At 33.1% G+C, this 12,584-nt stretch overlaps 1 protein-coding gene across 1 annotated transcript; it reads right to left on the bottom strand.

Annotated features, from left to right (window-relative positions):
- Positions 1-2,893: 2,893 nt before the first annotated feature.
- Positions 2,894-5,559, bottom strand: LOC105833631 (chitinase-3-like protein 1). The gene is made up of 5 exons (XM_012675492.3): positions 5,469-5,559; positions 5,233-5,296; positions 4,424-5,091; positions 4,037-4,329; positions 2,894-3,360 (listed from the first exon to the last, which is right to left on the bottom strand). The coding sequence occupies exons 2-5, from the start codon at positions 5,294-5,296 to the stop codon at positions 2,946-2,948; spliced, it is 1,440 nt and encodes a 479-aa protein (XP_012530946.1). The 5' UTR covers positions 5,469-5,559; the 3' UTR covers positions 2,894-2,945.
- Between the last annotated feature and the right edge of the window lie 7,025 nt (positions 5,560-12,584).

Below are 12,584 nucleotides of genomic sequence, written 5' to 3'. Positions count from 1 at the left end.
TATTTATGAAATATTTATAAATATTTACAAAATATTACTTATACAAATCTTTATCTTTTATTTATCATAAATATTATATAAAATATTTAATCTATATTTTAATATGTTGAATAAAGATTTTTTTCTTTGTATATATAAAATATGTGTAAAATATTTATATAATATTTTGAAAAAATAAATATTAATAAATATTAATAAATATTTATCATAAATATTATGTGCTGTCTAGGATGATTCTAAAATATTGATAGTATTAATTATATAAAATATTATATTAATTTTAATAATGTTGTTTATTAACCAATCTTTAAATAATGATTAATAGTTATAGGTAGCAAGGTGTTGTCCACTAGACCTCAATAATTTGTCATTTGAGGTCAAATCGCCAATTATGACAAAGAATTATAGTTAATGTCAGTAATTAGTCACTAATAAAATCTTATTAATACGTCGTAAAATGATCAATTAACTGACGTTATTAATTAGTCAAGAATATGACGTCGGAAATACGTTGTAGGATGGATAAATGACTGACGTAATTAATAGGTTAAAAAATGACGTTACTATTACGTCTTAATTTGGTAACATGACGTCTGCGACCTTAAATGACGAATTATTGACGTCGTATTAACGTCACCTTGCTACCTGGGTTAACATCGATAGTTGTCAGTAAGTGGTTACGGAATAGCAGCCCAGCATAGAAAGTTAATTGAAATCTGACGTTTAAAATTGACGGAAAGTCGACTTTTCGCCACGATGGAAAGTCGACTTTTAGTCGGCGTTTCTTGGGATATTCGCCGACTTCAAGTCGGCTAAGTCGACTTTCGTCTTTAAAAAAGTCGACTTTACATCAGGTCACAGTTACAATGTAATTGACATAAAGTCGACTTTTTGCTCTTAGGGGATGTTAACTTTTTAATTTATTTATTATCCAACTCTAGTTAAAATAGATTTACAGGATTTCATATACTTACAATTACACAACAGCTTTACCATGTATGTTGCTTTATCGTAATAATAATTATTTAAATGTGTATGACATAATGATTTTTATAAGATATTGGAATTATTAACACACATATAATTAAACAAATGTTACATATTATTATGAAGAAAAAAATGTAAAGAATCAAGTTTATATTTGATTATATAAATTACATAATTTATTTATGATTACACAAGCATACAACCCACAAAGAAATTGGCATTCAGTGGACGTCTAATGGACGTCCATTAAACCTCCATAGATCCATGGGTCGTTCATGTCCATGATGGAAGTCAGACGGATGTCCATTGGAGATCCAGTAAACTTCTATGGCTCCATTGGATGTTTACTTCCATGATGGAAGTTAGATAGACGTCCGATTAGAAAGTAGATTAGAAATCCGCTAAACTTCCATAGCTCTATGGGATATTTATTTCCATGGTGACAGTCAGATAGATTATTCATCTTACCTCTATAATAAATTTCTGTCAAACATCTTAAAAGATATCTACTATACGTGTTACGCGGATAATTAATAGAGATTTGACGGAGTCTCGATTGACTGATGGATGTTTCATGGATCATTGGTAGGGGCTTCACGAAGTCTTGATGACGACTGATGGACGTTTCGTGGATTATTAGTAGAGGCTTCACGGAGCTTCGATGGATGACTGACGGACGTTTTGTGGAATCGAGGCTCCTTTACTAATGATCCACAAAATGTCAATCATCTACCGAGACTATGTGAAACCTTTACTACCCACCGCTACGTGGTGTGTTTCTTGTGAATAAAATGCACTTTTTAGGTGAATAAAAGGGGCTCGTCAAGAGCGCAGAAGGAAGTAAGATTTCGCCATCGACATATACACAAGACTGACGAACTATATCAGTCTGTAAAAAAGATTGATAAAAATGAGAAGAACGAAATAAAAACTTTTATTTAAGAAAAATGATATGTTTAAAAAAATATTTATAGAAAACATAATAATACATTTAATTAAAAAATATTTATACTCAACGCTATTTTAAATATAAAATATTCTTAAATAAAGGCACTTTTGCATTTTGTTAAGAATATATTTTTTTATACGTAATGTTCCACAAAATATCTGTCAGATGTCCATCGAGGCTCCATGAAGTTTCTATCAACGATCAACGTCTAGTAGACATCCTTGACGACGTCCAATAGACGTCCAATGGACGTCTATTGGACGTCGTCAAGAATGTCTACTAGACGTTGATCGTTGATAGAAACTTTATGGAGCAATGCGAAACTATGGATTTTCAATGATTCTGTACTGAATGTCCAATGGACGTCCACTGAAAGTTTTAAACTTCCATGACAGACGTCCATTGGAGGTTTCGTTTCTATGTGGGAAAAAATAAAAAGTTATCTGAACAAAATACTCCACTAAGTTATATTTATGTATTTTGGCATGTTGAACACAAATCCGGTCAAAATTGCTTTATCACCCACCATTTTTTTAATCGAAGAAAATGGCCTAAAATACCTTGAAAATTGTAATAATTTTAAATGGTGTGATGGGGTAATTCTGACACCGGATTTGTGTTCAACGACTCATAATACATATGAGCCGCTAAACACAAATCTGGTGTTAGAATTGCGCTATCACTCACCATTTTCCGCGTACGAAGCAATTATTGCAATTTTTAAGGTTTTTAAGCTACCTTTTTTATATAAAAAAAAAGAAATAGTGAGTGATGGGGCAATTCTGACACCAGATTCGTATCCAACACGTCAAAATACATAAAGATAGCCTCGTGGAGTATTCTGTTCAGATAATTTTTTATTTTTTGTGTGCCTATGTTATTATATTATTTACGTAAGATATAATATTCAAAATACATTTGCTTATTATGTTTCATGGATAAAAAGTAAAAAAATGGTATTCTAAAAGAGTATAATATTATTATTGACATCATTTATCATCCATTATAATTAATTGCAGCCAGGAACGAGATGTTTGTAATTACAACCATTGATTTCTGGATCGAAGGCTAATCCACTTGAGCAATTAAATTTTTCTACTTTGTATACACCGTTAACATTATGGCATAAGTAAAATATGCTGCAATCTTGTTCATCGCGGACATAGCCGTCTTTCTTGCAAATATCCGTGGGAGGCGCAGTTACAGGTGGTTGCGGTGTTTGCGATGATTCTGTCGTTTGAGGAGGTTGCTCTGTCGGCTTGGGTGGTTCTACTGGGATACTTCCCCTCAGTCCGGCATTCAATGTTTTTAAGAGAGGATACTTTTCACCACAATTTCCGAAAAAGTCATCAGTCTCGATACTCCACAACATCGCGCCACCAAGACCCAAAGAGTTGATGTAAGCGGTCTTTTCGGTAAGAGAACTATGGATGCGCACGAAATGATTACATTATTGCCACATGTTACTATTTTTACTATTCTTATAAGGAGAATTTTCCACATGGGATAAATCGTAATCAAACCTTAATAGTAGTGTAAAGAATGACCTCTTGAATTTACACATAAAATACATATTAGGTGTAGGTAAGCAATTATTTAACAATAATTAACAAAAAAGATTTTATTGTCTGTCATAAACCAGTGCAATAAAACTAAAATTCCATGGTATAGTGTAGCATAAGATATTCGCTTATCAAGCATTTAAATTCTGATACTGTCCCATATTCATTAAAAAAAAGTTATTTAAGCGCAAAAAAGCATTAAAAATTAATACATTTTTAAATAATTAATTTTTTGAGTAAAATAGAATTGTTTTAATAATAAAGTTTTAGAATAAAAATTGCCACAAAAATAAAAAATTGTCGAAATTAAAATATAAACGCAAACTATTAAAGTTTTGTTACAATTTGTGTTTTTTACCTAGCAAGTTCTCCTTATTTGTAGAGTATAGTGGAACAATTTAATCTTTTTTGATTCAATATATCAGCATTAAAGGATTAAGAAAAAGAAGCAGTGCACAGCATTATTAAAAATTATATTAAAAAGTGCGATACAAAAAATATAAAAGAGATAGAAGAGTCAACGATAAACAACACTTACGTTACATCGTCATAGCCAACCCATTGATCGCCTTTATAAGCATACGGAGCACGATGTTCTTCTTGACGAACAACGGTCCAGCCACCTTGCTTAAAGAATTCACAAATTTCATTATATCCGAGCATTCCACCTTCACGAGTATATGGTCCGGCAGTACCAGGTCCGGTAGTAGGGGCTCCAAGACCGTTTTGATTCTTGTCGGCGAGAGTAAAGCTTCTACCGTAGAGTGGCACTCCAAGAACCAGTTTCTCAGGTGGACAACCCTTATCTAACCAATAGTGTACGCATGCGTCCTACACAGAAAAAAAATTGTTTTCTTTCGCGTCTTCTAAACGTAGTAATTGTCGACAAGACATTCGTCCAAAAGAGAAGGAAGGGAATACTCACGACATTAAGTTTAAGATCGTTTCCAGATTCGTCTTTACGTGGGTAAAGCGGAGCATTATGACCAGTTATTTTCTCCCAGGCACCATGCAGATCGTATGCCATAATGTTGATAAAATGTAAGTACTTGGACATTGCAGGGATATCATAAGACTGAGACGCGGAAGGCTCAGCAGCAGCAACAGCAGCAGTAAGAAGCAGTCCATGTTTATCAAATTCAGTTCTGAGTTCCTTGAGTAGACTTATATAGTTTTGCACATCCTCCGGTTTTCCACCACGTTGGTTCGGGTATTCCCAATCGACATCAAAACCATCAAAATTGTGTTTCTTGACAAAGTTTACAACGTTCTTGACAAATTTTGTACGAATAGTTGGATTACTGACGACAGCGGAGTATTTAGCGGATCCCTCGTTCCATCCACCGATCGCGATGAGCGTTTTAGTTTCTGGGCTCTGTTCGCGAAGTTTATTAAATCTGCCAAAGCCGTCCTTGCCCCAATTGTCAGGAAGATCTTGCCACGAGTCCAAAACCCGGACATCGCCTTCCGTACTGATTCCGACAAAAGTATAGATCATATGGGTACAAAGATTTGGTTGAATATAAGAAATGTCAAATTTTCCACCAGGAGGTCGATAAACGGACCAACTACCAAAGTAGCATACGATCTTTTCTGAAAGAAATAAAAAAAAAGTGAAAAAGATTTCAAAGTCTCTTACTGAAAACAAAATGTTTTCAGGGAGTGTTTTTCTTCTTTCTATGAACGGAACTACACATTTTTTCTTTTTTTTTGTTTTCCTTCACCAATACTTACTTTCCAAGTCGGCAGCCGAAGCTAAAGTAGCTAACGCCGCAAATACAAGTATCCAACGATTCATCTGCAAATTTATCACGCAATTACGGACATAAATTACACAATAATTATAATTAAGTATTGTTTTATTAAGTAATATAGCCTTATGTTGTACATCTCGATCTTATGTTAATTCTACTTTTAATTGTAAAAAAATGCTATCAAAGTAAACGATTTTTTTCGAAATAAATTCTTACCTCGTAAACGGAATTAATTCCTTTGTTAGATCTTGGTAACGCGATACACCAAAAATTTATTCATGTCTGCGATATATATACCCTATCAAAAGAGCGATGCAATTTTTGTCTGTTTAATCATGATAAATACGAATACAATTCATTTGTATATACGTCTAATTATTATCACGAAATATTTTTAAAAACAGGCAGGTGCGCTGCGCGCGACGTCATTATATAATTTTGTTCGACACTTGATTCTACAATGTTTGATTCACCAAGGCTGAATCCAAACACCTGTGCTCGTTAAGTACACCTTGCCCATATTCTAAGAATAATTATTCTTGGAACCTCTTACATTTAAATTCATTATGTGTAACGTGTATTGATAACAAAGAAATAATAATTGAGATAATACCTAGTTTTGGCAAAGACACTGTCGACGCATCAGTATTTCCTCAATATTTTTTACTATATATAAAAGCGGCCTCTTGCTTCTTTTGCGCATCACTTTTTCAACGCATCTTACTATTAAAATCTTGTTGCGTTATATTATGTCTTATTACACAAATATCTCACAAGTGTAAAACATTAATTATCTGATATCACTGTATAAATTTACATTCGATCTTTTACCATGTACCCAGATAGCAAAATGTTAGCAGTATGTCGGCAGCATGCCAGCAAATGTGTCCCACAATTTCTCAATAGATTCCAATCCATTACGTCTTCATTAAGCTTAGTTTCTGCTGGCATGATTTGCCAAACATAGTATGATTGCAGAAATGCAGCAGTGGTCAAGATTGGTTTGCCATTATAATGTGACAACATAAACGTACCAGATATCGAGCAAAGTCTACGGTATTAATTAATGACGGCAGAATTGCAACAGAAATAGAGCATGCCTGCAGTCGCAGCGTGACGCAAATATGTAGTAGATATTGTGTAAAGTCTACTTTAACTAATGATGACAAAACGCAGCAAAAATCGAGCATTCCTGCTATCACAGCATGATGCAGACATATAGCAAATATTGTGTAGAGTCTACCTTATCAATTAATGACGGCAAAAACTCACAAGGGAACCTTGCGAACTCGAAAATTCAGGTTTTAATGAAACTTGGCATAAATGTAGAGGGGGTGAATACATGAATTTAGAAATTTTTAGTTGGTGCCCAAAAACGTTTGAAGGGGTGAAACCACCCTTCAAAGTTGAGACGATTTTTACAGTTTTTCGATATATCTCGTAAATTAAATAAAATATTTAAAAATGTTTCATACGAAAGTTTTACAGTATAAATACCTTTATTTAACTATGCTATTTAGTTAAATTTTTCGAAAAATGAATAGCGTAATTAAATGGAGATATTTATGCTGTTATTTTGTTTAGTTTACGATATATGTCGAAAAACCGCAAAAATGTCTCAACTTTGAAGGGTGGTTTTACCCTTTCAAACCGTTTTTGGGCACCAACTAAAAATTTTTTAATTCATGTATTCACTCCCTCTACATTTATGCCAAGTTTTATTAAAATCATAATTTACGGGTTCGCGAGGTTCCTTTGTTAGTTATATACTAAAATACCTTACATAACTTACAAAGGAACCTCGCGAACTCGAAAATTCTGATTTTAATGAAACTTGGCATAAATGTAGAGGAGGTAAATACATGAATTTAGAAATTTTTCGTAACTGCCCAAAAACGATTTAAAGGGGTGAAACCACCCTTCAAAGATTGAGATACAAAATATGTTAATTTTGTATCTAGACATGGATATATCTCGATAACATCTACATACATGGATTTAGCAATATAAGGAAAAGATTTTGGACGCGATACTTTCGCAAGATCGACAGAAAGCGAAATAATGCCTTAATTGACGAATCATATGGCCGATTTGGATTGGCAGATGTCGTCGATCTACGTCGACTTTTTGGCATGTCACCGCTAATGGATCTGGACCAAGAAGTCTGGATATAAATATTTTATATTATATTATATTATTATATTACTATATTATATTAATATTATTTACTCTTTCTCTCACATCAGCATGCATTCACGTGCGACATTATTATATTATATTATTACATATTATTATATTATACAAAATATAATTTATACAAATTTTTACAATATTATTATTTTATATTATTTTATTTTATTATATTTTTAGTATTTCATATTATATTCAATATCATAAATAAACCTTAATAAAAAATTTCTTTAAAATATTTTTTAACGCCCTTACGGAAAAAAACACTCTAATTTTGAGAGTTTACACTCAAAATTGAGTGTTAATACTCGATTTTGGGAGTTTACTCTCAAATTTAGATGTATACGCTCAAATCTTGAGTATTTACACTAAAGATTGAGTGTTTATACTCGAACATTGACTGTGTACATCCAATGATTGAGTGTTCATACTAAAGTTTGGATTTAAATACTGAATATTTAAAAGTATACTCTCAACATTTGGATATAACACACAATAAATGAGTGTATACTTCCAACATAAAGTGTGAACACTGAAACGTTGGAGATGTACACTCAACATCTATCGGTTGAAGGTATACACTTAATATTGAGTGTGTACTCTCAAACATTGGATTAGAAAATATTAAATAAAAACAAAAGCAAAAAAAGTTCAACGTTCAACCGAGATTAAAATTAATCTGCATTGGTAGAAATGGACATAAAACGAATATCTAAAATAAACATTCAATTATAGTGTTCAGCTGGCTTTGAGTATTAATTTGAGTAATATTAATTACTTTCAACTTGGATGTTTGCCATCTAATTAAGTGTTAATTTCAGTGTTATTCTTAAATTTAGGATTAACATTGAAATTAACACTTGATTAGATGGCGAACATTCAAGTTAAGAGTAATAACACTCTAATTAAAAGTAAATGAAAGAGCGAACACTCAAGTTGAGTGTTTACACTGAATTGAGTGTTTACCCCTTGTCCCAAATTACACTCAACTTGAGTATTTTTTTAAGTGTTATTTTTAGTGTTTTTTCCGTAAGGGCACACTCAATATTAAGTGTATATTGAGTGTATACCTAATGTATACCTTCAACCGATAGATGTTGAGTGTACATCCTCAACGTTTCAGTGTTCACACTTTATGTTGGAAGTATACACTCATTTATTGAGTGTCATATCCAAATGTTGAGAGTATACTTTCAAATATTCAGTATTTAAATCCAAACTTTGGTATGAACATTCAATCATTGGGTATACACACTCAATTTTCGAGTATAAACACTCAATCTTTATAATGTAAATACTCAAGATTTGAACGTATACACCTAAATTTAGGAGTAAACTCCCAAAATCGAATATTAACACTCAATTTTAAGTGTAAAACTCTCAAAATTAGAGTGTTTTTTCCGTAAGGGCTTTCACACTCAACTCTTTTGCTCATACTAATCTCTTTCTTTTTTATCAAATTTCCTTCGTTTACCAAATACGGGAACTGGCTCTTTTTCTCTCAATCAAATTTGTTTTTCAAATAATTCCTTTTTTTTTTAATACGACAAACTGTCAAAAGTTTAATAGCAGAGTAGGTATGTACCACTATGGGGAGACGCCTGTGACGTCACTGGCGCCGTCCCCTACCTTTCTACGACGGCTCCAGTGTCACAGGCGGCTACCCATAGTGGTACAAATGCTACATTTATGAAATCTCTCTCTCTCTCTTTCTCTCTCTTCCTCCTCCTTTTTTCCTTTCTTGCATTTACTCGCTTCCCCCATCCCCATAAAATTTTGAAATATACTTTATTGGTACAAATTTTGATAAATACTTATTTATTTATTTTTTTTTATTTTAATAACAAAAGCACATCCTTAACATAAAGCTTAAAGAGAGTTTTTTTTAAGAAATAAAATATTTTTAAAATAATTTTTGATTACAAATATTTATTGATTACATGTTACATTTTACGACATACATATATTTCCTGTTGCAGTAGTAATACGAAATACGAAGTAATCTTAAATATGTATTTATTGATTACATAAACATGTTTTAACAAATACATATATATATATTTTATTGCATATGCACGATAGTTTTACAATCCATAATAATAATACGAAGTAAAAACTTGTATAATTTAAAGAAAATATAATGGTACATAGTTAAAAAGCAATACAGAGCGACTAAAGATACACATAACGATTAAGTCTGTACTCTTCGCTCCATAGTGGTCAGTAGTGTTTTTTTTTAATTTTATCAGGGGGAAGCTTTTTAAAATATTTTAATTCAATTTACAACTTTTTTTAGTTCTTGTTTTTTTCCTGTAACGCTGTATCAGTTGTAACTCTGTAAATTAATACATTTATTATTATTAAGGTAATTAATAAACCTGAATTCAAAATATTACACATTATACTTACTTAATGATTTTTTGCGCTATAGAAGCTCGATATATCGTTGTTAATTCAAGGAAAATAATATGAAATTCTTGCTCAGTAAATAACGAATATTTTGCATTTAGTTCATCATAAGTCTGCTTTTCAAGAATATTGCGCACGTTTTTAATAAACTGTATCGCGGCACATAAATCCATTTTTAAATCATTTTTACGGATTTCTATATGTAGCTGTTTGATTAGAAGATGTTGGCAATAGTTAACGCATTCGACGATTGTTTCAAGTCTTCTCAGACGTTCATTGATGCACACACATATTTCTCTAAGATTGTCAAAAGTGGTTTTCTGCATAATTATGGCTCGGGGGCTATATTTCCTTTTTTTCTTCTTTGATTCTTCTTCATCCTCCTCTTCCTCTTCGTCACAATTTTGCAATCTATAGATGATTATACACCGCTGACCGTATGAAATTGTAAAAAGTAGTGAAAAATCTTGTTTTACAAATTGTTGATTACGCATTTCGTTTGCTACTGCATCTTCTGAATCAAAATATTCAGATATGGTATTAAATTCCTTCTGAAAATTATACCAAGCATCTGCTTTAAACGATAGGCCGATAAAATCTTTTCCAATTAGACGGATTACAGGATATAAATCACCATCTTTCTGCTCTTCGAATCCAATAACTACTTTCTTGCCAAAAGAAAGATTTAACTTGTATATCGTAGGCAGAAGAAGTTGTTTCTCGAAAATTTTGGGCGATTCACTTATTTCATGAGACGTACCATCGTTGTTGCTGTTGTTAATTTTTCTTTTTGCCATGGTTATCGTAAGTAAGTAAATAAGCAAATAAACTTGGTACAATACAGGTCCAACACGTACACTATGTATATATAATTTACTCAGAGAGAGTCTCTCAGAATGTATGACGTTATATTACGAATGTCTAATGAAGATTGCTTGATTGAAAGTAAACTGTGTTTATAGAGCTGCTATGCAACAATGACAATAGGTAAAATAACGGGAGGTAAGGTATTCATAAATCTTAGTAGTGATTTCCCAAAGACGACGATTCCCCAAAGTACCAAGATTTCTACGGGGAGTGATCTCATCACAAGTAAAAGATAGCGCCTTTGCACGTGTTCGGTAATATAAAACTCCAAAACATGTAACCGTTGCATTATCACGTCATCGTGAGATGACTATAAGCCGCTCGGCACGTACACCAAGATTGAAACAAAGAATTATTTTTTATATAATATTATAATAAAAATAATTAGCAGGATATTTATTAATATTATTTAATACTACTATTAATTACTATTAAAATCTGTAATTTATTTTAATATTTTAATATTTTAATATTTTATATATTGAACTTGATACAACCAGACATGAAATACAGGTGTTGCATTGTCATAAAAAAAAAGTAGAAATGTTAAACCAGATAATGATAGAGGTAGAATCTTATAACTCCGAACAGAGAGATTTTTTTTGCAACATTTAGTATTGTGCGAGCTTTGAAAGAGGCTAAAATGAATCTCTACGAAATCATACCCAAAGTACAACGTATTTTGATACCCTATTCGCCGTATTTACGACGTGTTTGTAATAGTACATGGTGCGCCCGTTTGCGAAATCTTTCACGAAAAGCTTTATTGAAAAAATTTAAATTTTTAATAAGTCGCTCCGGTTTACGTATCATTATAAAGTGTTATAATAGAGGTTTATTTACTGATGGTAGTGATATTCTTAATATTGTTTACAACGAAATTGTGCAACGCGGTTTACAAAATACTGAATATGTTCACAATATAGTGACCAGATACAACGAACGTCGTGGTAAGTAAAAAAATAAAAAAATAAAAACGGAATCTGATAGAAATATAATATTTATAATTTTCTATACTTTTTAAAATAGCCATACAAGAATTATTGACAGATGAAGATGACGCTATTTTATTGGAATGTGTTCAACAAATTGAAAATAATGATACTACTAATGAACCAGTACATGAAGAAAAAAATGTAGAACGAGTGAGTCCCAGATGCGCACAGTAATAAACGGACACAGCAAGCTGAGTGAAACGGACACAGTAACAAACGGACACAGACCAAACGGACCCAGTAATAAACGGACACAGTGCGAAACGGACACAGTAACAAACGGATACAGTGCGAAACGGACACAGTAACAAACGGACACAGACCAAATGCGCACAGAGCGAAACGGACACAGTGCGAAACGGACACAGACCAAATGCGCACAGAGCGAAACGGACACAGTGCGAAACGGACACAGACCAAATGCGCACACTGCACATGCGCACAGACCAAATGCATACACGGAAAGTCGCAAACCCATGTGATGCAGTGAATGCTTTGCACGCACACACATACACACACACACACACACACGGGGGGGGTGCAAGCGGGGCCTTCGGCCCCCCTCCCGCACCCACCCCGTCCAAGTCGCTAACCTATGTGGACTTTACTCTGCTTGCAATGTACATGGATTGCATTTGGTCCGTGCGCACGTGCAGTGTGCGCATGTGCAATGTGCGCATTTGGTCCGTGTGCATTTGGTCCGTGCGCATTTGGTCTGTGTCCGTTTCGCACTGTGTCCGTTTCGCTCTGTGCGCATTTGGTCTGTGTCCGTTTGTTACTGTGTCCGTTTATTACTGTGTCCGTTTGGTCTGTGTCCGTTTATTACTGTGTCCGTTTCACTCAGCCTGCTGTGTCCGTTTATTACTGTGCG

This window comes from Monomorium pharaonis, chromosome 6, assembly GCF_013373865.1.
Source record: "Monomorium pharaonis isolate MP-MQ-018 chromosome 6, ASM1337386v2, whole genome shotgun sequence".
Taxonomy (NCBI): Eukaryota; Metazoa; Arthropoda; class Insecta; order Hymenoptera; family Formicidae; genus Monomorium; species Monomorium pharaonis.
Note: the sequence above shows the minus strand (reverse complement) of the source record. Positions and strands in the feature narration are given on the sequence as shown.

Excerpts from the sequence above, each read along its gene's own strand:
- LOC105833631 (XM_012675492.3), bottom strand. The coding sequence starts at position 5,296 with ATGAATCGTTGGATACTTGTATTTGCGGCGTTAGCTACTTTAGCTTCG. Across the intron at positions 5,092-5,232 it reads TTCGGCTGCCGACTTGGAAA|AAAAGATCGTATGCTACTTT; the intron begins GTAAGTATTGGT and ends TATTTCTTTCAG. Across the intron at positions 3,361-4,036 it reads GTTGGCTATGACGATGTAAC|TTCTCTTACCGAAAAGACCG; the intron begins GTAAGTGTTGTT and ends GCGCATCCATAG.